This window comes from Rosa chinensis, chromosome 7 (genome assembly GCF_002994745.2).
Source record: "Rosa chinensis cultivar Old Blush chromosome 7, RchiOBHm-V2, whole genome shotgun sequence".
In the NCBI taxonomy this organism is placed as follows: domain Eukaryota; kingdom Viridiplantae; phylum Streptophyta; class Magnoliopsida; order Rosales; family Rosaceae; genus Rosa; species Rosa chinensis.
In genome coordinates, this window is record NC_037094.1 from 66,540,989 (window position 1) to 66,556,168 (window position 15,180).

At 39.5% G+C, this 15,180-nt stretch overlaps 1 protein-coding gene and 2 pseudogenes across 1 annotated transcript; 2 read left to right on the plus strand and 1 right to left on the minus strand.

Annotated features, from left to right (window-relative positions):
• Position 1: 1 nt before the first annotated feature.
• On the plus strand, positions 2-1,324 carry LOC121048940. The gene is made up of 2 exons (XM_040511603.1): positions 2-1,174; positions 1,263-1,324. Exons 1-2 carry the CDS (start codon positions 19-21, stop codon positions 1,310-1,312), a joined length of 1,206 nt encoding a protein of 401 aa, XP_040367537.1. The 5' UTR covers positions 2-18; the 3' UTR covers positions 1,313-1,324.
• On the plus strand, positions 167-6,237 carry LOC112178437 (annotated as a pseudogene).
• Positions 6,238-12,362: 6,125 nt separating this feature from the next.
• LOC112178438 overlaps positions 12,363-15,180 on the minus strand; it is a 29,942-nt pseudogene continuing 27,124 nt past the window's right edge.

Consider the following 15,180-nt stretch of genomic DNA (forward strand, 5'->3'; position numbering starts at 1 on the left):
TCTTAAGCTTTTGCATCTATGGCTGCTATGTTATCATGGTATCAGAGCGGGATACCCACGTGTGCATGCCTAATGGCCACACGGGCTCCACGTCACCCAAAAGTTGTCCACGTGAATGGCTTGAAAATTCGCCACACGTGCGGGGGCGTGTTGAGAATATATACATCCCACATGGGAAAAATAGGACCTTGCCTATGGGTTTATAAGGGTTTGGGCCACTCCATCCATTGCCAATTGCCAATTGGCAGTAGCTTCAACAGTTGGCCTTACAATTCCACATTTCAAAACAATGGTAGCGACAAAGGCAAGTCATTTGCAGAATGTCAAATATGCAGAAAGAAAGGACACACAGCTGTGAACTGCTTTTATAGGAATGATATCCCACCTAATCATCCAAGCTTGTCCGTTGTGGTGTGCCAAATTTGTGGCTTGAAAGGTCATGCAGCCTTAGACTGTCATTACAGGTCTAAATTTGTCTTTCAAAGAGCCAAATCACCTTCTAATCTTACTGCAATGTTTGCGTGTAATACCAATGGAGCTCATTCTTCTAGTGTTTCTGCACATGGTAGTTCATCTGTTGGCACTTTGAATAATGATCACAGTGACAGTGATGTGCTTCCTTTTGCCCAGTCCTGCCAGCCTTATGCACGGTCCCCTAACTTGGCTGATGGGGGGGGCATGAGCCATGCTGCTGTGAATAGTGATGTGAATGCTGCTGTGAATAGTGATGCAAATAGTGATGTGAATGCTGCTGTGAATAGTAATGTGGATGGTGGAAACGTGAATGTGTTAAGCTCTTTTTCACAAGCTTCAAACAAGAGTGGTCCAATACATTTCATGCTTACCAGGGCCAAAAATGAAATTGCCAAGAAGCTGACATTTCAAGATTTGTGTGCTTATGATGAGTCTGCATACTTCAATGGCTTTACTTCTGTACTGAATGTTCAAGATGCTACAGAACCAAAGACCTCTAAAGCTGCTGTTAGAAATTCAGAGTGGGATTCTACTATGAATAAAGAACTTGGCCTAAGAAAGCAAGGGATAAGTTACTGGAGTAATGAGGTGTTCCTCTGTAAAGAAAAATATGCAAAGGATTTGATTCACAGAACTGGTATGGCTACATCAAGAGCTGGAATGCTAAGCATTTTCATGTTGTTAGAGAAAGAGTGCAAAGGTATGATCTGCTGTTACTTCAATATGTTTCGACTCCTGAGCATTTTGAAAATATTCTTGCCAAAGGTTTATTCAAGCCTTGTATTCAGTATACCTTGTCTCAGCTGCTGAAATATCTTGGATGAGACGTGTTGTGTGATCTACATTTCAAAGACAGGACTTACTGCTGCAATATGTGTCTACTGATCAACAAACTGCAGATGTTTTCACAAAAAGTCTTCACAGTCCTATATTCAAAGAGCATTGTGCCAATCTCAGTGTGAGAAGCCCCACTGAGATTGAGGGGAGGTGTTAGCAGAATCAAGCCTACTAATTTCCTAGTCAAAACCGGATACCAGTGACGCAGGTCTACTTGTACTGTTGTGGATTGCCAGCTGCTCTTTTCCAGCTCATTTACAGCCTGTAATTTCTTTTGTTGGTTAGGAACGTTAGTTAGGTCTTGGTTCAGCTAGTTACTATATATAGGTTGGCTTGTAATAATTCTTTTCGGGTTTTTTATATAATTGAAGAGACTTCCAGATATTTTTAGCTTTCTCTCTCAAGCTTCCTCTTCCTTCTCTGTGCCTCTTAAGCTTTTGCATCTATGGCTGCTATGTTATCAGTGACCACTGTCCGGACTTTGATATAGAAGTTCTCGTAGATAAATCTTTGGTAACTCTGTTTGGAAGAAAATTGGGGATGCATGACTTGGTACAAGAATTGGGTTGGGAAATTGTTCGTCAAGAATGTTGTGAAGAGTCTGGAAACCGTAGCAGGTTGTGGCTTGCCAATGAAATCATCCATGTACTTGGTCGGAGTAAGGTAATAAAACAGCTGTGTTGAAACTCATCTATTGTTTTTTTTGTTGTTTTTTTATTATGCAACAATAACTAATTGACTAATTCTTTGCTCTTTGTTATAAGGCGACAAATGCTGTTGAAAGCATATACCTCCAATGTTTAACAGAAGACGATGTTGTCCACTCAATTGATAATGCCTTCTCAAAGATGGAAAGATTGAGATTGCTCAAGATATGTAATGTGAAGTTTTCCGAAACATCAAATATCTCCCTAATGAGTTACAGTATCTTGAATGGCATGAATGTCCTTTAGATTCTTTCCCGTCAGACTTTCAACCGGATAAACTTGTTGAACTTCACATGTGTTTTAGCCACATCAAACAACTATGGAGGGGAAAAAAAGTAAGATCATAATTAATTTTATGCATGTTCATAAAGCTGATAATTCTATATAGTCTTATTTATTAGGGAAGATAAAGTGGCTTTTTTGAATTACATTAACTATATAAGGTCCCAGGCCGGTCGTCCTCAGTTACACACATCCATAAAAATTAATATGGTATTCTCATACTAGGATTGGACATTACTTTCACGTTAACGTTTCTGTAATTCTACTAATTTCTGTAATTTGGAATCAAGGAATGTGTAGTAACTGTTTTAAATCACGCAATGATCATCTTTGAAATTATGCCAGGGATGCAGCAAGCTACGGTTTATTAATCTGAGTGGTTCACAATACTTGATGTCGACTCCAGACTTCACTGGGGTTCCAGATCTTCTAGTGTTGGTGCTTCAAGGTTGCACAAGCTTGATGGAGGTTCACCCGTCTCTTGGACATCTGAAGAAACTTTGCCATTTGAATATGGAATATTGCAAGTCTATTGAGAGCCTTCCACCTTTCACTACCTCGGAATCTCTTAAATATTTGAAGCTTTCACTCTGTTCAGGACTGAAGAAGTTTCCAGAAATGGAAGGAAATATGAAAAGCTTGCGGGAGCTTTATTTGGATGGCACCAGCATTGAGGAATTGCCTCCATCAATTGAACGGTTGACTGGCCTTACCATGTTGGATCTAACAGATTGTAAAAACCTTTTGCATCTTCCCAATACCATTGGGTGTTTGACATCTTTGAAAAGTCTCTATCTAACAGGTTGCTCCAAAATTGAAGAGATGCCTGAGAATCTGAATGGTATGAAATGTCTGGAGAAGCTTACAATTGATGGAACTTCCATAAGGGAGTTATCTTCCATTGTAGGCATGAAGAATCTAAAGAATCTATCCTGCGGAAGATGTAAATGTCTAGTTTCAGAATCATTTAAAGGTTTGGCTTTGTTATCGAATTTGATAGAGCTGGACTTGAGTTATTGCAATCTGATGGATGGAGCAATTCTCAATGATCTTAGCAGCCTAATCTCCTTGGAATTGTTAGATTTAAGTGGTAATTGCTTTGTGCGATTACCTGAAAGTATCTCTCAATTCTCAAAGCTCACCACTCTGATCTTGAGTGATTGCAGACAACTTCAATTGCTGCCCAAGAAGCTTCCGTTAAGTCTTCGAGACGTGTTTGCACAAGATTGTACCTCACTGACGGATTACCCAAATCAAATCAAAGTATTGAATTCATGGGAGTCGGGAGTGACTATCGTGAATTCCCTCAATTCTCCAGCACAAGTCTCAGAAATTTCCAGAATGTTGATCTTTCCAAGAAATGAGGGGGAATCTATAGCCATGCGTGTGACATATGAGCATGCCGAGGGGAAACAAGTTGATCCTTTGCCGCTGACAACTCTACAATGTCTAAAAGAGAAAGAGGTTGTACTCTCTCTCTCTCTCTCATCTTTTGTGTTCTACGTTGCAGTGGTCCGGCATTACCGCACATTCTGCAGATGAAATTCCAGAGTGGTTCAGCACTAGATCTACCAGAAATCCCATATCAATGTCGATGCCTCGAAATCTGACCAATGATAACAAGTGGAAAGGATTTGTCGCGTGTGCCATATTCTCAGTCAAGGGCCACACTGCTCTCTCCCTTATTGAACCGGATCCTGATTTTCTTAATTATTCGTATCAAATCACGTTGGAAACTGATATTGTGCGTCTGGAACCAAAAGTGTTCGAGCGGGATGAAGCAATCCACCCCTTTCGATCAAGTTCTCATCTGCTTGTGATATTCTAATATTCTATATATCTAGTTTGAAGTTTCCACAGGGGACGTTGGATCAATCAACTGTGGTGCGGGCTATATTTCAAACCACCAATCCGTCCATGGTGGTCCAGCAATGTGGAATTCGTCTAGTCTATGAGCAAGATGCTGGATGGCCTTACAGAATAGTCGGGGGCGATGATCCTATTTGTCTGAATAAAGTGAAGGACGACGCCTCTGTATTGGAGTCTGGCTGGCTTAGTCAATCTTTGGAATGGTAGAATATATTTAATTTTCTGTCTTAGTCAAAAAAAAAAAAAATGCCGCTTTTGTATTTCTATCCGCGTACTATATTGTATTTCCACTTAAATATTGCAGGGAGAAATTCATTCCACCCTTGGAAGAAGAATCCACACTTGTACTGAGAAAGAGCCTCGAGTCTGTCCTTCCAAGATTTCTTGAGGTCGATCCGCTTTTGCTTCTGTCTAGCTAGTAACCTAATTTATATGATATCTCTCTAATCTCTAATCTCTATATCTTTCAAATAAAAGAGGTTACTAATTAACTAAATTACGCATTTTTCATATTTTAGGTACTAAACTGTTACTCTGCAAAGTACGAATTTAACCTCAGAGGAAGCCGAGGGTGGTTTCATGAGTTGTTTATCCCTATTAATACGAGGTCAAATGAGACCAAAGTGTCAATCAAGCTGCCTCAAAATCTACACAAGAGCAAGAAGTGGATGGGATTTGCAATATTAGCATCACTTGCAGAGGAAGTGGGGCAGACAACGAAAGAGGACAGTTATTGTGTATCTGTTAGACTAGGAACTGGGGATAAATTTGTTAAGGGTCTGGCTCCAGAACTTAAGCACGTCAAGCCATTGTTAGAAGAACATCATCAACTGTTGGTTATTTACGTACCGCGGGCACAGATTCCTGAAATTTTGTTCACTCAGACATTGACAACTGCAATGGACTTTTACATCAGGGTCAATAGCCCTCATGTAAAGGTTCAAAGAGGTTCCGTGTTGTGTACCAGGAAGATATACAAGGGTTTGCTGATACAATTATCCAGTGCATGCAGAGAGAAGAGTCTCTTGGATCTTACGAGAAGTGGGTGGTAGAAGGATGGATACGGTTGATACAATTCCAATGTGCCCTAAATTTAGAGAGAGTGACAGAACGGGATTCCAGACAATTTGAATTGCACTCACAAAAATATAGAAATTGGGTCTCTCTCTTGCACAGATATACATAATTATTATTATTATTATTATTATTATTTCTTCTTCTTTTTTGGCCTTTTTATTGACATTTGAACTTATATTTACAGGATTGGTCTGACCCTCGCCCTGTTATTTGTCGCTTCAACAGAGCTGAAATTTCCAAGTGGAAATGGTTCATGCCTTTCATCAAACAAGGCAACTCTGCAGAAATCCAACTGCCTCTGAATGTGTTCGATGATGATAATTGGTTGGGGTTTGCTGTATGTTATTGGTTGTCCCAGGACCAATATCCAAACATTAGTCATGGCAGTACCGCTCTCGATTCAAAGAATGTTGTTCTTAATTATCGTCTGGACTCTGATGTTGCTTGGCACGGCTTATTTGATTTCAGTATGCAAGAAGATATACTCAAGCCATCGGAATACTATGATTCGACTCATTTCCTTTATATACCGCGCACTAGATTTCCTAGTAAGATGTGGAGGCAATGCAAATTGGCCAGGATAACTATGTGGTTCTCTAGCCCATGCTTTGCAGTGCATAGTTGTGCCCTTCGTCTACCGTATGTGGAGGACATTGAACATCTTGTAAAAACACTGACCCTCGCTGAATTACCTTGAACATCCCCAGCATGCGCTGGTAAATCATGGAGAAGGTAACTTGTGAGTAGCCTTTTTTTTTGGTCTTAAATTAATTTTGTAAGTCGCAATAACTTCTTATTTGGCTTGGCTGAAGTTTCCATATGTATATATTTGCATTGACAGGAGGCAAACGTCTGTAAGCAAGAGTTTCCTAGTGGAGATTGAGATAAAAACGTTGTGTGATATTTTCTTAAGCTAGATCATATCTAGTGCTTGATAATGCACTGTTTAGAATTTTGTTTGCTCCTACTCGAGGAGCAATTAATTTGATTAGTATTACATTGAATGACCTGTTCATTTTGTTTAATTAGTAATGTTACTGAATGACCTGTTCATTTTGTGATTGTCCCATAAACTGATTCACGACTATAACAATGAATATGGGTCCAGATTCTCAGTTCTGGTAGATTGTACCCGAGAGTACGTAACAAAAACAGATTCCCTGGGATTTTTTTTCCAGGAAAACTAGAATGGGGTGTAATAGCAACCATCGTCACAAATACATAGAATCCAGTAAACTCTTTAAGATTCAAATTACACATAAATCTGAAGAATAATAATGTAGAGATCTTCTAGCATTAGCATCTAATACTCAATTTCGAAACTAGATCGAAAACCAAGTCTACAGATTCATTGTTTTTAACATCCAAAATCACAAACTAATACACATTCTACTGCAACGATCAGAATCCTTATCAGCTTCTGCCGCTGCCACACTTGAAAGCCTGCAAAACTATAGGACTATTATAATACAAGGAAATTCTCTTCAATATGTGGTAGTAGAAAGAACTATTGACACATGATCCCTTCAACTACAGCCAGTTAAAAAAAAAAAAAAAAAGGAAAGACACACTCTGATTTGCAAGTCTATATGATTCCAAGAATACTCGATCAATTCTATGAGCAAAACTTCAGTGAAGCTAATTCTCAAAAGCTTTGCAAACTAGTGTGGCAGAGTTTTTGAGATCTGCAATAGTTAGGCAGCCATGACCATGGACTACGTCATAGCCACTCAACCATTTGCTAACTTCGTGTCTATGCAGAGACTTGACAAATATGTTACATTGTGGATTTATCAATATCGATTAAGGAATGCAATAGTTTATCCTAGTTTGCGGAACAAGTAACCGGATTTGGTCGTGCAGTTCTTGTTCTATTCCTATAACATTAAGGAAACATAATTATAAATGGAGACTTGACAAATATTTTACATTGTGGATTTATCAATATCGATTAAGGAATGCAATAATTTATCCTAGTTTGCGGAACAAGTAACCGGATTTGGTCGTGCAGTTCTTGTTCTATTCCTATAACATTAAGGAAACATAATTATAAATGGCCATACCTTGTTGCAGATATGGATATGAAGAGAGGTTGGAGAAAAAGGTGATCGAAATCATAAATTTGTGAAGGAGTAGATCCTGATTGCAGAAGTAGTGGAGTAAGAACAGCGACATTAGATGAATGTGACTGAACAACATAGGTATCTTTGCATATCCTCAACTGTTCCTTGAAAGGGAAGACGGTCCTCTTCTCTTGCCTATGTTTTGTTATACCCCCGTTAATCTAGGAAATGTCTAAAGAGTTTCTTCGTTGAAATAAATGATGATTTTATTGTATCATCTTTCTAATTTTACCTAAAAAGAAATCATTTGCTTTTGAATGACCTCCTATCTTCATTTTGTTTAGCAATATCAGAAACGTGCTATCTAACCACTGCAAGTGGCATAGTGGTTCTTGCCTAGTTGGGTGTGCTCCCCAACCTAGGTTCGAATCCTGAAGCTGTCAAAGTGGTCAGGCACTGTGCTGCAATGCACAGTTGGAGCATTTCACATGCGCCGAAGGGGTTTATCTTGGGCCTAGGAAGCCTTTGGGTTCCCCTTGACAAAGTCAAAAAAAAGAAACGTGCTATCTTACTTTCAACGTCTTCTTCATTTTCAATCTCTTACCAACTTTCATGCATGTCATCCAAAACTCAAATTCAATGCACAGAAAACTATCCAACTTTCATATCTACTCTCATTATATCCAAACTCTCAGTTTATAATGCTTCTGAACGAACCATTTTGGAGCTTCATTTTCGTGTTTCGACTAAATGAGGTTGTTTTTTTTCTTTTATTTCCGTTCTTTTTTTCTTTCTGAAAGATTGTGCTAATAGTGATTATTCTTCTGGCAAGAAAGTAGACTTTCAAAGTTCAAAATGCATTTCATGTCATCCAAAGTTCACTATAGATTCACTGATATAATGCCGCGCCTCTACACGATAAAGCACAGAGAACCGCATAGAGTCGCTTTGAGACCGTCCCTCAAACTGATCATGACTAACAAAGAAGATTGCATTACACAATTGAGATAGTACAACAGATATGTAAGTACATGGGCCCCTAACTTGAAATGCAGAAAACAAAAGCACGATACTAACTAAAATATGCGCTGCCTAAATATATTTCTTAGAGATAATATGTATATATAACTGTGAAGAAGAAGCGAAAATAAGGTCCTCGCTTCCTCTATCAATGCACTTTCCACTGCACAAATATGTTTCACACCATATAACAGTAGAGTACCCTCAGCATCCATCTCTAATATATTATTCAACAACTGAACTCCAATGAACAAGAAAACATGCTCAAAACGTGCCAGTCCAGACACTTTAGTGTCTTTGAGGTGTAGTAGCAAACCATCACATAAACACGTTAAGATTTAAATTAAACGTAAACCTGAAGAACAATAATATAGCATCTTCTAGCATTAGCATCTAATACTTGGTTTCCAAACTTGAAAACCGAGTCTATAGATTGATTGTTTCGACGTCCAAAGCCACAAACTTAGGGGTGGGCACTTGAAACTGGAAAACCGAATCCGACCTGGGCCTGTACCGAAAACTGCCGGGACGGGACGGTTTTGAAACTTCATATTTTACTGTTTGGACCCGTCCCATACCGTCCCATTTTAACGGGACAGGCTTCGGTTTGGCTCGAAGGAATCCCTCAAACGCCCGGCCCGTCCCGATGTATTACAACTTATTTTGTTTCCTTATTTTTCAGTCGGTTTGACACTTTGACCTAATCTGCAACTCATTCCTCTCGAGTAGAGGTGGCAAACGGGCCGGGCCGGGAGGTCCGACCCGGCCCATTTTAAGCGGGCCTAGTCGTGCTTCGTGCCGTGCTTGGGCCGGCCCATTTATTATCGTGCCGGGCTCGTGCCGGCCCATTTACATAAACATTAAGCCCGGCCCGACCCATGGCCCGAGTCCATATCGTGCCGAGCCGTACTCGTGCCGGGTTAATAACGGGCTGTGCTCGTGCCTACCCACTATAAAACACGATTTTAAAATCTTAATTTGAACAAATAAAAATTAATTTTATTTAACTATTTAGAAAATTAAAATAAATTAAGTTCTACAACGTTTTTCTTAATCTTAACTTTTTAAGATTTGATTTCTAATAATTTTTTATATTCCACTATAAGAAAGAAAGAAAAAAAAAACTCAAAATATATTGTTTTTAGTATATTATTGTGAAATTAATCTTTATTAATATAGTGAAGATTTAATATCTATTATTTTTTCCTTCATTTTATAGTTGTATTATTATGAGATTAGTCTTTATTAATAAACATATATTTAATATTTAGAAAAAAATACTTATGTCAAAATAAGGATATAATGTTTTGTTTCATTATTTTGACAATATAAAAGAAAGCATTGGTGGAATTGTCATGAGATTTTAAATAAAAATGTCTCACATTCAAATCTCATTATTGTAGTATTTTAATATTTTTAAAAACAAAATGAAATTTTGTGTTTGTAACGGGCCGGCCCATAATATATCGTACTCGGGCCGTGCCGGGCCCATTACGGGCTCGGGCCGGGCTGGGCCAATAGGCCAATATTCTTAGGCCCAGCCCGATCAGTTATTTTAACGTGCTCGGGTCGTGCCGGGCCACTAACGGGCTTGGCCGTGCCGGGCCCGTGCTTAGTGGCCCGTTTGCCACCTCTACTCTCGAGTCTCCACCTCTCCTTCACCACTTCACCGACTGAGGGTTCCCAATTCTGCAATTCACCTCCACTCCTCCAGGCTCCATCAATTCAGCTCATAAGCATCACCGAGACACCGTCCCATTCCCAATTTCCCAAAGTTCCTGCCTTCCTGGTCACCGAGACACCACCGAGACTGCCTTCCTGGTCCTGTCGTCAGCTCGGGGAAGTGGTTTCTCAGTCGTCAGCTTCGCCGTGGTTTCGAGTCTTGCTACAAACAAATAAGACTGCAAATGTAAGCCATGGATTCCTACTTACAGTTTTGCAATTTATACTTTATAGACAAACATCGATTTCATTGCTGATGGTTTTGCAATTTTGATTTGTTTGGTTGGGATTGTGAGATTACATGTGTAGGATTAGCCGATTAGGAGTTCAATTTATTCGATTGGGTTTGTGAGATTACAGTTGAGTTCGTGAAGATCGAGTTTTGGAGGGGAAAATGACCTGGGCCAGTGGGTTTTGTGCAATTTTGATACTTACGCTTAACAATTGGATTTTTAGAGTTGGAGAGTGAGTTAAGCAAGAACTCAGATGCTTCAATGTTGAGGCGGTAATGTAGAGTTGTGCTTCTAAATGTAGATTCCTAATTGCCTTTGTTTCTGCTGTTGTACTTGCACATGTTGTGCGTATACAAGTTGTGAGTTGCAAATCCTGTGTCTGACCGGTTGTAAATACAAGTTCATGCCATGTTTATTATATGCAATATGCAATGGACAAGCTGTGACTTTGGAATTGTTCTTATGTTTTTCGTTCGGGATGTCCCGGATTGGGCCCAGTCCCGGCCCGGTACCGTTCGGGTTCGGGATGTTCGGGATCAATTCTCAAAAAGTGCCATAACTGTACCGTCCAATACCGTATTTTTTTTTCCGGGACCGGGATCGGGATTACTAAGATTTCAGCCCGTCCCGGCCCGTGCCCAGGCCTACACAAACCAGAATACATACATAACACTACCTCAATTGTCAATAATCCTAATCAGCTTCTGCCAGACTCGAGAGCCTGCAAACATATACTAAACGAGTATCACAATATGATAGTTGTTTAAGTATGAACATAAATTAACAGAGAGAGGGAGAGAGTAATTGTGTGTGTATTCTTCTCACAATGGAGGGTTTATATAGGAATACAAAGCTAGTGTGAAAGCTCTAAGAGAAACTCAATTTGGTAACAATCAACCAAGAGAAGATTGAGGGCTGCAGCTCCACATACTTGTCTTCAATGATGATAATTGCCATGCTTGTTGCCTCTTGGCATAAAGCATGTCATACAAGTCCTCATACACTCAAGTACCTATGTTTATACACTCAAATACCTATTACATGATATAGACATTTATACTATGACTCATATATACTACAACATGAGTCATATATACTACAACAATAGTGACGAAATTCTTGATTATGTGATGGTAAAAAGAATTATTGAGTATTGACATATACAGATTCTATGATTTCTATCTACTTCACACCTGATATTTTCTTTAACCCCATATATGTAACCCATACAACTATAGCCAGTAAACTATAAGCATTACTTAGTTCTTAAAATCTTTACAAACAAGATTCAAAGGAGTAGCAAACTTCTAGAGTTCTGAAATAGTTAAGCTAGTGATGACCATACAGGACAACGTCTTAGCGAGTCAATCATGGCTATACAGAGTAATCAACAAGATATTCGCATCAGTTCAATCCATCCAATAATCTTTTGTTTTCTCAATACAAGATTGATAGGCAGTTTACCTGGGCTAGAGAATCAAAAGTAAAAAAAAATTCCCTCTTTCTAGATAGAAAACTCAAGGGATTCACACTGAGTTAAAAAAAATGCAAGTTATTATCCCAAAACGCAGTACGTGCTAAATAAAACAAGTAACTAATATAATAACTAGCTATCCATAGGACAATAAAAATACCAGATAATACTGCACTATACAACAATGAAAAGAAATCAATTTATTAGGTTTCCAATAATGAAACAATTTATTCAAAGATATTTAAGTTGTTTTCTGAATGAACTTTAATGAAGTTGATTAAAATGATGTTCTCCTCATAGGAATTTAAACCCAAGACATAAAGACAAAATCAACAAGTTATTGAAGAAAATCTACAAGTAAGAACTGTTAAAGCTACATGAGGAAAATTTAGTAATATCGGATGCCAATGGAGTGGCAAAGCAAAGTTAATGCATGAAACCCACAACAGAAAAATGAGGTTTCAACAATTCATGATTTCCAAAATGACTTGTGTGCAGAATTTGTAGGCAAATTTCATCAAATGATTCAACAATTCAAATCAATTAGGCAGATGAGATTACCTGTACAGTAACTTAACTCCATGACATGGCTGCCACAAGTAGTTTACAAAGTACAAGCTTCAGCAGCTGAGACTTGAACATCAATCCTTTCAAGCAGTTTGGTGTAAGAAAGATCCAGTTGGTTGTTCAGACGTTCAGTTTCATTATACCCTATATTGCCACCTTTCCCAGTGCAACCAACAGCATCAATACCTTCAAGTAGAATGGTCTGACCAAAGAGTTGAAAAGAACTTCTTTCGACCTTTGTTGAGCTGCAGTTTCGGTTCCCATCAAGTTCCATGTCAAAGGAATGTGGTCTACTCTGGCTATCTGGTGATAATTGATCAGACTGCGGACTTCCAACGCTCAACTCAGTCGAAACCCGCTTCAACCTTGGCACCATGTTGTTGTTGCCAAAGAAATTATAGGAGCACATCCGACGAGAATTTTCACTTAACAAATGAGATACATTGGATACACAGAATAGATCTTGCCTGGCTCCCTACATGCCAGCAAGAAAAATGTTATAGTTCAACAAGTAAGCATTGAATTGCCCCATTGTTGAGTTAGCTGCTCCGGTTATAGGTATCATGAATTCTTCCTCTCCATTTCTCAGCAGCCCAGGATTCAGTGGAGCTCGGAGTCTCTTTGTGGGGGGAAATACAGTATGAAGCGAAGGTACAGTATGAAGAGAAGGTGTTGATGCAACAAAGTCAACTTGCCATGTGTTGGAAAGTAGAGCAAAATTAGCATCTTGTATAGCTGTTAACATTTAACACATTCACTCTATATCATCACATTGATTCTATATTATTAGAGATTAATATGGCTAGAATAGCTTTCTTGTTTTGTATCCTAGAATCAAGCTGTGTTATTGTATATATGTGCTACAGATCAATAGAGCAATTATCTCTCCAGCAAATCTGTCTTTGTTGTTTTTCATGGTATCAGAGCATGACTCACAATCCTGACTCTTCTCTAGCCTTCCTAAGCAACAAATTCACAAAAGCCATAATCACCATGGCTGGTGATAACGTCCCATTACCACCACCCAATTCCAGCAAGTCAAATAATCCAACATCTGATATCTCAAATCCATTCTTCACTCACCATTCAGATCATCCTGGATTGGTCTTAGTCTCTAAACCATTGAATGGAGACAATTACACAGGTTGGAAGAGGGCTATGACAATGGCTCTCAATTCTAAAAACAAGCTCGGTTTTGTGAATGTTTCAATCAAAGTTCCATCACCCGAAGCTGACCCAGAAGGATATGCAACCTGGTCAAGATGCAATGACATGGTCCATTCATGGATCGTTAACATAGTCAGTTCTGAAATTGCTGACAGTATCATCTACTATGCTACAGCTCATAAGGTATGGGAAGATCTAAGCGAGCGTTTTTCACAAGGAAATGTACCTCGCATATTTGAAATTCAGCGAGACATCGCTTCACTTAAGCAAAAACAACAATCAGTTTCTGCATACTACACGAAACTGAAAAGTTTATGGGATGAATTGGCATCCTATTCAGAAGCATCACAAGGAGCACAGGCAGATCAACAAAAGCTCATGCAATTCTTGATGGGATTAAATGAGACTTACAGTGCAACCCGCGGTCAAATCCTCTTGATGAATCCCCTTCCAAGTGTTAGACAAGCATATGCTGCAGTTGCACAAGAAGAAAAACAACGTTTCGTTGCAGCGGAGGAGTCCAGTTCAAGCACCGCCGCCATGGCTGTCCGGAGTGGCGGCCGGCCGAACCAGATCGGCAGCAAAGGAGGTCGTGGTGACCAACCGAATCTTCAGACCGGTCGAGATGCCGAACGCGGCTTCACCGCTCGTTTTGGTTCAGGTCGAGGAAGGGGAAGGCCGCACTGTACCTATTGTGGTGATCCAGGACATTGGGTCCAAACATGTTTTCACCTAATTGGTTTTCCTCCAGGTCATCCCAAAGCAAAGCACGGATCGGGAAATTTCCCCAAGAAGCACACTGCCACACCAGTCGTGCCTTCTATCGCGCCCTCTCCTTGTGCTAACCAGGTTCATGCGACAGGCATCGTAGAAGAAGAGAATGGATCAGCAATTACTTTATCTGAGGCCCAATTCAAACAGTTTTTAGCTGCTCTCCAACAAGCCCAAAAGCCCAATCCAAATACTGACTCGAGTTCTAAGGCAAATGCAGTAACGCAGCCAGGTTTGTCTAGAGTCGCTTCCCGCAATTGGATAATTGATAGCGGGGCGACAGATCATATTACTTCGTGCTCTAAATTATTGAATAAAAATAAAAATTGTGCATTACCACCTGTTTTGCTACCTAGTGGACAAAAAGTGCATATTGAAGCCACAGGTTCTTTGCCTCTGAGTACCGTATATTATCTACATAATGTGCTGTTTGTGCCGAAGTTCAAAGTTGATTTAATGTCGGTTAGCCGCTTGACAAGAGGTCTGAATTGTTCAGTAACATTCTATCCTTATTGGTGTGTTTTGCAGGATCTGGCTACGAAGAGGACGATTGGTTTGGGTAAAGAACGTGATGGGCTATACTATTTGGTGGCACTAACGACGGAACGAACCAGGCCTTCCATTACCACTCCTTCCAGATCATCTTGCAACCTTGTCCTTTCCCCCACCAATCTTTGGCATAATCGCTTGGGTCATGTCTCCTCTCCATGTTTAAGTCACATAGCAAAAAATTTCTTGCATTTTTCCATTCAGCCAAATAATAATTGCCCTGTGTGTCCTTTGGCTAAGCAGAGTCGATTACCATTCAGTTCTAGTTCTATTTCTTCTACAAGACCATTTGAAATAATTCATTGTGATATTTGGGGTCGTTATCGACACCCTTCCCTTTCTGGTGCTTTTTATTTCCTTACCATTGT